Source organism: Chelmon rostratus, chromosome 1 (genome assembly GCF_017976325.1).
Source record: "Chelmon rostratus isolate fCheRos1 chromosome 1, fCheRos1.pri, whole genome shotgun sequence".
Classification (NCBI taxonomy): Eukaryota; Metazoa; Chordata; class Actinopteri; order Chaetodontiformes; family Chaetodontidae; genus Chelmon; species Chelmon rostratus.
The window spans coordinates 22,622,151-22,634,779 of NC_055658.1; the positions used below are offsets into that span (position 1 = coordinate 22,622,151).

General features: G+C 44.4%; 1 protein-coding gene across 2 annotated transcripts in view; it reads left to right on the forward strand.

The window, feature by feature from the left end:
* The first annotated feature begins 1,958 nt into the window (after positions 1 to 1,958).
* zgc:158464 (uncharacterized protein LOC791139 homolog) overlaps positions 1,959 to 12,629 on the forward strand; it is a 97,933-nt gene continuing 87,262 nt past the window's right edge. For both annotated transcript variants that reach the window (XM_041935719.1, XM_041935728.1), the window contains exon 1: positions 1,959 to 2,637. In XM_041935719.1, the coding sequence (XP_041791653.1) occupies positions 2,206 to 2,637 (432 nt within the window). In that variant the 5' untranslated portion in view covers positions 1,959 to 2,205. The remainder of the gene's footprint in view (positions 2,638 to 12,629) is intronic.

Genomic DNA, 12,629 nt, shown 5'->3' on the forward strand with positions numbered 1-12,629 from the left:
CAAATGTTGCAATAACTGATGAATTTCTACATTAAAAAGCAGAGTGGAAAAGTGTACGTGTACAACTGTGGTGTCCATGAAACACTGCTGATGTACCTGACAACCCCTATCAAGGCAGCATGCAACACCTGACATTGCTAAATGTTTTTCAGTTTATTTTAACTTTATGAGAGGACTGACAATTTGTGCTAATACACTATCGGCACCTCTCATGTAATTTTTAGTGTGATAACTTCAGCAGAATCCTATACATTTCCACATAAATTCCTCCTGGCAAGAGATCCGCCAGTGCAGGCTACTTAAGAGACTATTTGTATCCTATGAGGTGCTGGATTACAGGATTTGCATTTTAAAGGGTGTCAGTGATGGCAGCTGGAGGAAACTGGTGAATGCAATTGCAGCAATGCAATAAAAGATCTGTGATGTGAGTCAAGCTCAGTAACCTAAATGACACACCTACTCCTGCCCACCGCAGATCCTCTAATACCTACACCATAAGACAAGCTCTTACCCTGCAGCACCCGCAATATTTATATCACATCCTGTGCTTGTGTAAATGCAGCGCTGTGCGGGCACCTACAGCGTGTGTATTACAGTCCTAAAATATACCATGCAATGTGTGAGCTGGAACAGGCCTTTTTCTGTTTGTTCAGAGATTGTTTTTCCCAGAACTGGCAACAAAAGTGCTGCAATAAACTAAGGACCATCTGAACCCATTTTCCCTGTTTTTTTTTTTTCTTTTAAAGCTTTTATGTATAATGCACTAGTTAAACAGATTAATGTCCTGGCTGTGGGGTAAAATTATTTCAATAAAGTGGAGAGAGATTGCACTGGTCAAATTTCTCTCTGCGCGCACCAAAGTGCAGCGATGGCAGGATTTCAGGAGAGAAATAATAGATTTTGTTTTGATCTGCAGAGCATGGAGTTGTCTCTCCCAGGGGCCTGCCAGGGTTAAACTCTGATCTGTACACTGTGACTTGCTCAAGGCTGTGTGTGTGGTGTTATTAAAAAGAAATATTGCTTCATAAAAACCCACCGCTCTGCAGCAATGACTCCTGTTAATGCAGACTGTTGCTGGAGTATGTCTCTGGGAGGGGAAATGGGATTTTTTTTTCATCTGTCCTCTGATTGCAAGGGTAATTAGTGTTTAGCATGTGAACCCATGACCCTCTGTGTCAAAGAGATTGAAAGACACCTCTGAGAGAAATGTTTGTAATGTGCTTTGAACATTTCACCTCCTCTGCTCATGGACTGCTGTAATGATCTTTGCTAGAACAGAGCCCAGTGTTAATATAGACTCCAGCATCCCTGTCCACTGGTCATTTGAAATGCAATTTGCAATCAAAACAGTCTGCAGTGGCCATCTGGACATGAGAGCACCAAGGACGCTTTACCCTTGAGTCCTATTGGTGGAAAAAATGTTGACCTGTAGGGATTTTGGGCATGTTTTATTCCTTTTCAAATACTAAATTTCTGGAAATATAATGTAGTTTACCCTGGTGAGGAGTTACTCTCATGACTTTACTCGTTTTTTAGTGAATCCGAATCATTTTACTGCTATTTCAATGCAGCATTAACCACACAAAGCAACTGGTTCAAAAAAGTGGCCTCAGCAACTTGAAAAATGACAGGATGTCACGACAAAACTATTCTTCCTCCAGCAACATCATCTCACACCTAACAGCCCACATATCATTCAGCACGTGAGCGCCAAAAGTCCTCATCCGGGGATTCCTCATCAGACCGGGGCTCGGTGCTTGTGGGTTTATTAAAAAGCGGGGACTCGCTCAAGCAGCGGCGTCTGGTGTTAGCGTTAGAGTTTCAGGAGTCCGGTAGGTGGCAGTGAATGTTCTCAGGTAGGGAGGGCAGGTTGTGAAGGGGGGAGGGGGGCGTGTGTTCCTCTTGCACAAGCGCTCCCATGTTGCGTAGTCTGGAAACCTGACGTGGAGAGCAGCCGAGCGGCGAGTGACAGAGTTGCGGCAGGGCAGACCAGAAAGTGCCTGTGGCCGCGCTCCCCCCTCCCCTCTGCTCGCGCGCTCCTCTCCGGACCGACAGAGTCGCACGAGACTGGCGACACGCTCCGGCACCGGTTGGCTGGCCGCGGGTGACCCGAGGATCCCACTTTGACGAACAGACTCGGGCTCCGCTGGCAGGAAAGCTGGGACTAAACTACATTCATTGACTTGAGAGCGATGCACTGGCAGCATGGCCAAGTGGTTCAAGGAGCACCTAGGATTCAAAACTACCAAAGCACCCCCTCCGGCGCCTCCGAAGCCGGACTACAGGCACTGTCACACCGGTGTACCCGGTGCGCCTGGCTACCAACAAACAAGCGCCGGGGCCACCTTCCCGAGCCCGGCTCAGCCGGACATCCTCGCTGCTTACAAACTACAAAAGGAGCTGGACTTCGAGGACCCCTACACTCCGGGTGGAAATATTTCATTCGGCTCGAGCTTGAACACTGTGGGGTCGCCGGATATCAAGTATGTGTCACCGAAACACCGACTCATCAAGGTGGAAACAATCGAAAAGAGCAGCCCAGCTCCAGGCGGCGGAGTCACAGTCACCCAAGCTGTTGCTGTCGGGAGCGTTAAGTCTCCGACCTCGCCTCCCTCGGACCACGACAACAAGGAGAAGGTGGGTGAAGTTTCGTCCCAACATTTGTGCTCGAGTAAAGGGCAACAGCTCTGTTGCTTCCCCACTGGCCTCTAGACTGATTTTTTTGGGAGGGAATTCGTCTACCCCGACGAAATATAAAGCGGTTATTCTCATTGCTAAACAGTTATCTTTGAGCCAAGTTTTCCACAGAATGAAAACACGTAATTCTTTCTCAGAAAACTTGCACATTATCTCTTAAACTCAAACACGGTCTCTCCATGAGGCACTTGACCTACACCTGTAAGGAATGATTCGTTACAACCGGCAGAACTTGTTATCATGAGCGCACAACGGCCGTCCGCACGAGTTGCGACATCCACCTCCGTCTAATCACTAACCTGCGCTGCGGGGAGGGAGCAGCCTCTGCAGGTCTGCCTTCATGCTCCAAACTGAGCTCTCTTGCTTACTTTGTGACAGTTGACTTGTTGTGCGGTGCAGACAAACTGCGCCCTGCTGGGTGAAGTGTGTGTCCTGTGTGTCCCACCTCTATCTGCAGCTTATTCCCAGGCAGCAGCGTGATGTAGACTTGCTCACACAGTACCTCTGCTTGAACTTTAATCTAATCCTTTTTAACTAGGCAGATCAATTTAGTGAATGTTCTTTTTGCAGTGATGCCTGCTGCCTAGGGAGGAAATTACTTGTGATGCGTTTATGGATGTATGGCTCTAATTTGGGCTTCTCCTGGCACAGTTCTCTGAGTACTCCACAAGCCTGGCGCCTTTTTGTTTTTTTTTTACCTTTGAGATTGTGGCTAATGCATGGACCTTGTTGCACACTTGTCAGCACAAAGTGAATGTGGAGACAGACAAACGGACAGAATGCAGGCAGGCTGCGCCTTGGGTGCTCCACTGTCATGTCAGGCTTCCCAGGAATTCACACACACACACACACACACACACACTGGGTTCTTCTGGAGAAACCTGAGATGTTCAGTGTCGGTGAGGTTAAGGGCACGCCGTATGATGAGTGTGATCCCGCTGAGGAATGTTTCAGTGTCTGCATGTACGGAGGAGAAAGCACGGCCCTGTGAAAATACACACTGTGCACCACTGTTTCCTCCTCAGGTCACATCTCAATCGCAACTGCGTTCTGAAAATTTCTGGCGGTCATCTCGATTTCACCCTCACGTTACTTCCTCCTCCTCCTCCTCCGGTGTTTGCTTTCGCACCTGTCTTTGTGACATGGGGCGAGTTCGCAGTTGGTTCTGGTTCACCACTTTTATTTATATTCCGTAGTGTCTGCAACCTGTCACAGGGGCGTTGTGTGAGTCTACCTTTCGCCCCAGATCTGATCACACAAAACATGACTGTGACTGTCATCTGTATTTCCCATATGCCCCCAGCACAAAGGCAGAGAACCACATGACGCTCATAAAACCATCTTCTGTGGCAGTGTTTGTTTTTCCCAAACTGTCAGTCACTGTTTTCAGCAGTCCTCATGAACTTGGTATTCAGGTTAATGATCATACAGCTATGTGTTACCAGTTAAACAAGCAGGAAGCCAGAATCTACAATTCTCACCTAGCCACTGCAGCTGTTCAAGCTGATTAAACAGATTATTGTTGTCATATGTTAATTGAAGCCTATTTGGATCTCCCTCAGTTAGGAATACATTTGCCTCCGCCCCTCCTCTTTCCCCCCCTCATGTGCACACACGGCTTTAACAGGCAGGCAGATGATTGTATGGTATGAGTTAAATACCTCACACTTACCAGTATGAATGATGCTACGGATGAGCTAAGTCAGTACTGACAGCTGGTGGGCTTAAGCAATATGTCAGGAGGAGGGTTTAAGGGTTTCCTGTCAGGTGCTTCAGGTCAAATGAAAAGGCTGTGGAGAGGGAGGTGTGATGGGGAACAGATAATATTGGGTTGTTGTCCTTCCTCTTCACCCTGTGGTGGTGGAGTCACCACACCTTCAGCAAACTGTGGGATATGTCACCTTTAGAGTTTGTTGCTATCTATCTTGACGAGTATAAAAGAAGGATTTCACAGACTTGGAAACTGCCTGCGCTTTATAATCCATCATAGTAATCAGTAAGCCTTAATTTGGTTTTGTAAAAGTTTTTCGGTTTTACACTTATTACATTGTTGAGTGCTTTCACTGCGTGGCTTACTGTCAGTCACCTGCCGAAGTGTGCAGCAGGAATACCGTCAAGGAAACGTGTCATATGCTAATTGTGTATTTGTGTAGTATGTCTCATTGTGTATGCAGTTTTTTGAATAGTGGTTGAATAATTAGCAGTCAAAAAAGTCACCATGCCCCTCAGCGACTACTCTGTTGCTTTGTGGGCTGTGAGGCTTTATGTTCAAACTTTTGTGAGAATTAAAGTTTGTATGGAAGCTGAGGATTTTCTTTCCAACTGTGACTGGGCATGATAATTGTTGTAAATCCCCTTTAGATGGACTCCCCAGGTGATTTTGAAAGTGCTGTTAGTGGAGGATTGTTCCATTATATAGACACTTGTTTCGCGAGTCTCTGTGGGAGGACACGCTGTTAGCAGTTTATTTCAGACACTCTCCCTTCAGGCTGGTGTTGAAAGGTGGAAAGTGTTTGGAGTTCACAATGCGTTCTTGTGTGGTGAAGCTTCATGTTGAGGCAGTGTTAGAGCTACTTTTCTCAAACATTTTTTTTTCCCTAAACTGAGAGAGACATCTGGACAGTGTTTAAGAAAGAAAAAGTGCATTTGTGGCGTGTAGCTCGCACACAGACACACGCTCACGCATACATAGGCATCAGTGTGATAGTAAATGGACTCTTTCTAACTGCACAGACCAAACGCGGTCTGCTGGAGACTGAGCAAAGAGCACACAAGTGTCTTACCAGCGCTGCCTGGCTACATTGATGTTTTAATTACTTGACTCACGAATGCTAATTATATCGCTGCTTACCTAATGCCTGAAATGCCGATAGCAGCATCAAGTGAATTTTCCCCAGTCCGTTTCTATTCACCGTGCTCCTGTGGGGAAACGGATGAGATTAAAAAAAGTTTTAACATGCAGTGGTGCACTGTGTGTTGTGCAGAATATGATGTATCTGCTACATTTTATAGGTGTCTCATTTTTATCTCACAGCGATTTGTTGTGTTAATCATCATCCAAGAGGTGTCAGTTTATTGAGAGGATTTGTGTCTGCATTTGGAGTTGCATTCTTCATATGGAGCTATACTTTGATGCAGACGGTGACTCGTAGTTTTCAAGGCATTGCGATGCATTTTGTGTTTAAGGATGCCAAGCCTTTCATGGTAGAGTGAGTTGAGGGAGGTGATCAATTATTGTCCTGCCTTGGAGCTAATTAAAGGCCTCATCTCCCAGCTCATCGCTCTACTCAGCACTAACCGAACTTCTCTCAAGGACACGCGAAAGTGATGACGGGCTCCACTCCGAAATGTGTAAACAAAAGCAGTAGTGCGGAGCCGACAGGCTGCGGCAATCCTTCTGAAGTGGAGCCCGTCATCATCGGTATCTGTCTGAGCACCTGGGAAACTGCTGTTCCAATCTAACTTTGGCTCCCTTCGTGGCTCGGGGTCCCTTTGATTCATTGATCCTATGAGCCAGCTTATCTATCTATAGAAACCTGCAGTTGGATCAGAAGCCCAGGCATCTGGATCGACACATTTCCTCTGTGCTTATTTCCCTACGTCTCCGTCATGCACTTCTTCTAAGATCTTGCTCAACGTTTCAACTGAGTATGCTGGAGATGGAAAGCATTGTTATCTATCGCAAAAAAGGCTATGTTTTTGGTCCTTTACGGTCTGTGTTTGTTGGTTAGTTAGCAGGATATTTAAAAAAAAATTAGGCCTCAGGTCAAGGAAGAAGTGATTAGGCTTTGGTGCAAATGATGCTACCATGGGGCCATTTATAAACCACTTTCTGTTTTCACTCATAACTTCTCAACTTTGAGCCGTGGAGACAAAATCGTCCTTTTCCTGAATTGTTTTGGTTTGAGAAAAACTGGCCCTGCTCTTTTCTGCTTCAACAGATTTTCTGCCATTTTTAATTTGTCACCACTCCCACAGGTGAAAACGGATGTGTAGCAAAGATGATGAAGCATGTAATGTTGCATTTGTGAGGTTGTTTCATCCTGTTCTTGAAATGCTGTGGAAATCCGACCGACTGATGAGTTAATGTGAATTGATTCCATTCACAATATATTGCTTCAAGCACCGACATCGTGATGTGCACACGTGCAGCAGACATGTCGCAGGACGTGTGATTTCAGGTCAGGCAAATTAACTTTAACATGTCATATATCAGCTGTTTCTTTCAACTGTTTTCCATGACCAATGTGCAAGCGAAGTCTGTCTGATATTATAATTTAATTCTCTGATTTGAGGATTCTTGCACACATGGCGTTGCAGGCTCTTCGTGGGTCTCAGAGCTGCCAGTGTTTTTTGGTCAGTGGAGGAGAGATATACCAGTTTAAAACTCTGCATCAGATCACGTTGTAAAATCTGCATCACTGTGCCCAATTTGTGGTAAAAACATAAGCACACACTCGCACCAATATTGCTTTGCTTACTTGATTTAATGCACCTGTTGAAAACTGAATTGAGTTGTTGTCTATTTGTGTTTGCAGTGCTGGTTGTTGCTGATGTAATTTTCATTGCTATATTATTTCATTTGCTGTTTGCTTGATTGTTTTGTATAGTTTGTCAGAACTATTTTACTTCTATTTTGTGATTACTGTTTGTCAGATGTGGCTCTGACTGGCAACCCTCTTCATTTAAAAGTGTCAAACCCACTACAAAAATCTTCTAGGATGATTCATACTTTTCAAATAGGGTTATTCCTGTATTTTTTCACATTGGAGAATAGGAGTATATATCTCAGGAAACAAAAAAAATATTGCAGTAGAAAATATACTGAAGTAAAGACGACAGGACAGGTGTGACCTATTTAGTCTGATCAACATTTCTCAGTAGCCGCAGAGCCATAGCAACTGTGTTGTCTTTACTGTTGTACCAAACTCCAACATGCGTGTTAAAATAATCATCATGTTTATTGTTTTCAGCTTTAGAAAACTCAAAACATAAGTCACATGCAGCTGGCTGTCTGTGGGGTAAAGATCAGACATTGTATTCAGTAGCAAGAAATATGTCAAATTCAATGAAAGCCAGTCCAGACAAGGGCAGTGATGCTTCCGTACAGCCTGTCGTAGAATAGAAGTCGGCTATTCCTTTAGTCCTTTGCATACTTTTGAGTCTGTCTGGATGTGTAATGATCGAATTGAACTTGAGATGGTGCACTGCAGTATGTGAAAGAGCTGAATTGCGTCCTCTTCACCAGACACACCTTCTGAGCTACAGTCTGCCACAGCGTGGGTAGATCAGGCTTGTTTGACTGGCCTGCGGATTACAGTGCCTGTAGAGCATGGCTGAACTCGACTCAGCTTCATTTCCCCACAACCTGAATATCTTCGCTTGGCCTTTCGCCCTGGCACTCCAGACTTCAGTGGAGTTTTATAAATGCATCCCACCGGCCTTTCATGCTCTCATCTCTGCCAGTGATAGGAGAAATGTCAAGCACAAACGTCAATATCACCTGGGTCTGTGAGAGTGGTTTTCTTCAGGGAGCCAGAAAATGGATGAAAACATCAGAGCCCATCATGTTTTGTTATAGCCCCCCTTTAAGTGCAGTTCTCTACCTTTCTGAATCAGACGAGGCTGGTGAGGTTGATAGCAGGCCTGACTGGATGTCAGAGCGGTGCAGGAAGTGCCCTTGTTGCTCTGCAGTTACAGAAACCTGTTTGTGTGTGCTCTTTGGCTGGGTAAACGTCAAAGTGTTGAATAAAATGTGATGTTTTCTTACTCAGATGATTTAAAATTAAGACTATTTTACACCTCTGCACCTCCAAGCAGAATGAATACATAATGGGAATAATATATAGCCTCAGCGTTAATGAATTTAAGTAACTTTCCACTGCTGTGACTAGATGCCCAGGTTGAAATAATCAACAGAATTGTGTGAAAGCTGTGTTGTGACTGTCTTGGGTTTTGCAGCTGTTGTTTTTGTTAATCACACTCAGGAGTGACAAATTTGTTACCGTCAGTGGTGGGCAGATTGTGACTCACGTCTGTAAGTAAGCAGATAATTATTTTGATCATTATGATAAATTTTCTCTGATAACTAAGACAGTGTGTTGCTATGGCTACTCTGACTCATGACAGCAAAGTCTAGACTGTGATATTGTTGGCATGAAGCGCCTGGCACAATCGTGACATTTTTGTTTCCAGTTTGACCCATTCGTCACTGAGGTGTCAAAGAATGCCATGCATTTCCGGAACTATTTCAAGTGCAACTAAAGCATTTTCTCGAAGTCGCCACGGCAAGATCAAGCCTACAAGACGATTCAGTTTTAATCACCCACTGCTCAGAATACGACAAATTGTTCTTTTCATGCCATATTTTGTGATGAGTGTTTTTTTATGTTTGGCTGTCCATGAAAAAAGAGCACCACAATGGATTCCTGTGACCTGATTAAGAATCCTGGAAGGGCACTTTGAAAGGAAGGAAGGAGCACAGAGCCTAACAGCGTACACGTTGAAGCCCCGCCTCTCTGGGGCAGGATGAAGTCATCCTGTAGGGGAGGATACGCTGGAAGCCATAATGTAATGCACATTCAATTGAGCACGGAAAGGTTCAGCTTTTCATCAAGATATCATTTTGGTGAATCCACAAATCCTATTACATTTACATGAGCGCGCTGTAATCCAGCATCATTGAGTGTAATAGCTAGTCATGGTTAGGTTTTATATACAACCGTCCCGCCACATGTGCTTGAAAGTTATAGGTCTTGGAAATGATGGCCTTTAGCCATTGTTTGCTTATTTTTTCCCCCCTCCATCTGGGAGCCTTCTTTCCAGTTTAAAGAGTCCCAATGGGGTCTGTTGTGTTTGTTGCTCGCTTTGCTTTTTCTAGCTTTGCATCGGAACATCAGTCGCATGATTCCACCAGGTCACAATTAGCCTGCAGACTAGTGCCGCAGCTCTGGTCGCTGGGGAGCTGTAAGACACATGGCTCTGTTTTGTTTAATGACAGTGTGTGTGTGTGTGTGTGTGTGTGTGTGTGTGTGTTTGTGTGAGTGAGTGTGTGAGTGTAGAGGAGGACATCCTGGTGGGCAGGCAGATCGTCACACAACGATTAAAAGCAAACAAATTGAGCCCTAAGCCTGCGTGCTATCTAAGGCACAAAGGGAGAATCTGCATGACAAAAAATTTGCAAAATCAGTAGCTCTGCCCTACCTTAGTAAAAACTATGCAAATTTCAGCAGTAATAAAATAATTATTTTTTCATCAAAATACAGTATAGGCAGAGATCATAGAGATCTGATTTGCCTTTTTATCTCCTGCGTGTGAATGCAGGTTGTTGTTTTTGTGTCACACTGTAGGAGGTAGCCAGACTTCCGTCTCGCAAACAGAGCTGCCCTTAGATCTGAGTGCCCACTGGGAAGTTGCACACTTCCATTTCTTCTTAGTGGGATTCCAGCCTTTCATTTCATTTCTTTCTGTGAATGAGAAGGAATGAGTCTTCCAAATACATTTCAGTCTGTTGTAACACTGCTCAAATCTACGATTTACACTCAAGAGGTCACATTTGACTGTATTTTTCACAGTTAAAATAAGCTGTTATTGTGATAAGGACGTGGGCAGAGAAGGACAGCCACTATCTGCAGTTGTTTGGTGGAAAATAAGGAATGGCTTGGTTGCTCCAGGATTAAGGAAGCACTCCCTTCCTGACAGGAAGTGTTTACAGCTTGGTGACATTCCCTTTTTAACTTGACAAGTCTGCACTCGCCCCTCTGTGTAGGCAGGGTATTCTGGTTGCTGCTTGCTTGCTAAAATGTAACCACGGTTAACGTTCTGGGCTGTTTCAACAAGAGCAATCTGGATGTCGGAAATAGTGACAAATGGTGATGGCGCACGGCTGTTGTGTGCTCCACTGAGGGCTCTTTGTTGCAGCAGACTGGGGATTGTCCCTCACCCCTCCTAATATAGCCTCTCTAGCTTTTTGCTATCCTGCTGAAAGAGGTGGGAAGCCACGTAGCAATGGCAGCGGTATGGGACTCCACCCGCCGCGCTCGCTCTATTGTCAGCGTAGGCGACGTGCAGGGACCTCAGTGCATCCTGACCACACAGAGGCTATCTGAGGCCACAGAGCTTCCAGCCTCAATTTGATGTGACATCCTCACATCAAAATCTGTAGCTTTGTTTACAGCCGTAGTGGCTTGTTTTTCTCTGGAAATCTTTCTTCCGAAATCAAAGCATCCATCCCAGTGGCTTTCTTCATGCTGTTTCATGAAGCTCTACTTTCCTAATTGTGTCAGTTTTTATCTTATTGGAGCCATGTTAAATGATGGTGTTTTGGCCTGTGTGTTGGGGCAGCAGCGTCACATGGGTGTGAATTGCATACAGTTTGTGTCAGCATTTTTTTTTAAAACTTGTTTCGACCTACTACCTCATTCACTCACCTTAAACACAAATCGTTTCCATAGTAATTGTAACTGTAGTGACGATGGAAATTGGTGTAGGCCATGTTGAGGACAAATCGCTCATTCACGCGGTCTTGGGATTACCATATTTTATAAAATTCCAACATTCCTTTGTAGCACCTGACTTATTATCAACTCTCGTGCCGCACCACTAACTGTATGTAGCAGAAACACTGCCAATAAATCTATCACAGCGGGATGGGGGCAGAGGAAGGAAATTGGATTTTGCCAAGCGTGTCGTCAAGTACTTAATCTTGAATATCTGTCGCATATTAAGAGCACCTTCATAGGTTGCTACCCACGGCCTCCTCCCCTCTCTCCACCGGAGGCCGTAAGTGGCTGTGTGGAGTGTGTTTCAATGAAGGAGGTCCTTAGGGACAAGTTGGTTGCTTTTTGTAGTTCACCGCCTTGGGTGCTAAAGGAGGATGCAGTCGTTCATCAGCAAATGAGGGCAGCCAGAGTAGAATTTATTGAACAGTAAGGCTTTACATTTAGCTGTTTAAAATTGTGGTGGACCGGATGAATAGCGGGAATCTAGATTTCTCCCAGTGTAGTTTTGCCTGTTTGTTTGAGGTTTCCAAATGACACATATCTGCTTACTTTATAGAGGTGGCATGTGTAGATCATTTAGCAGCTCATATGGCCTTCCAGGTAAACCTCCAGCAAAAGAAATCCTGGCAGAAAGGTGGTCTGCACAGTTATTCACGTGAGTAGCCAAAACTGATTTGTTCAAAACGAGCATCTGTTTAATGTGCATAAAAGCAAAAATAGAGCAACTGCATTTTGTGGACACCAATCAGTAGCAAACAGACATTAACATTTTAAGAGAAACTGTTGAAATTATTAGAGTGATTCTGTTCTTTCTAAGTAACTTGTGGATTGGGTTGTTGTGTGTTAAAACTGAGCATAGAGTATGTTGATAACATTATTAATATGTGTTTGAGGGCTATGGGTGGGTATGGGGGCGTTCTGGGATGCTAAAATGTACTCTTAATGGCTTTTGAAGGGGCTTCGGGACAAATTACAACATCCACACAAGGCCTCTGCACTATGAATGCAATAATAAATAACTCCAGAAATGATGTGATAGGACTCTGTTTAACTGTAGAAAAGGCAGAAGATCTGATGCTGGTGAGTCCAGCTGTCTCTGGACAGAATGCTGCTTGGCGATATTGAGAGTACTTTGGTAGACACAGGTAGTTTTCCTGGAGGGGGAAAAATATTCTGATGGAGCTTTAGTAGCAAAAGAGATAAATATGATATTCTATTTGCAGCCACAGGTCTCCTCTGTTAATGTGATACTGTCATGACTATGTGACGGATGTTTAGTCAGTTGTAGGTGTTTATTTGCACTGATATGAAGACCTCCCTGGTTTTTGTAAGATCCAAAGATTTGATGCTGTAAGAAAGACAGCTGTCACGTTAAAATGTTAAAATGGCAGGGAGATGATCCTATTTTTAATTTTTTGCAAGTCTAAGGAT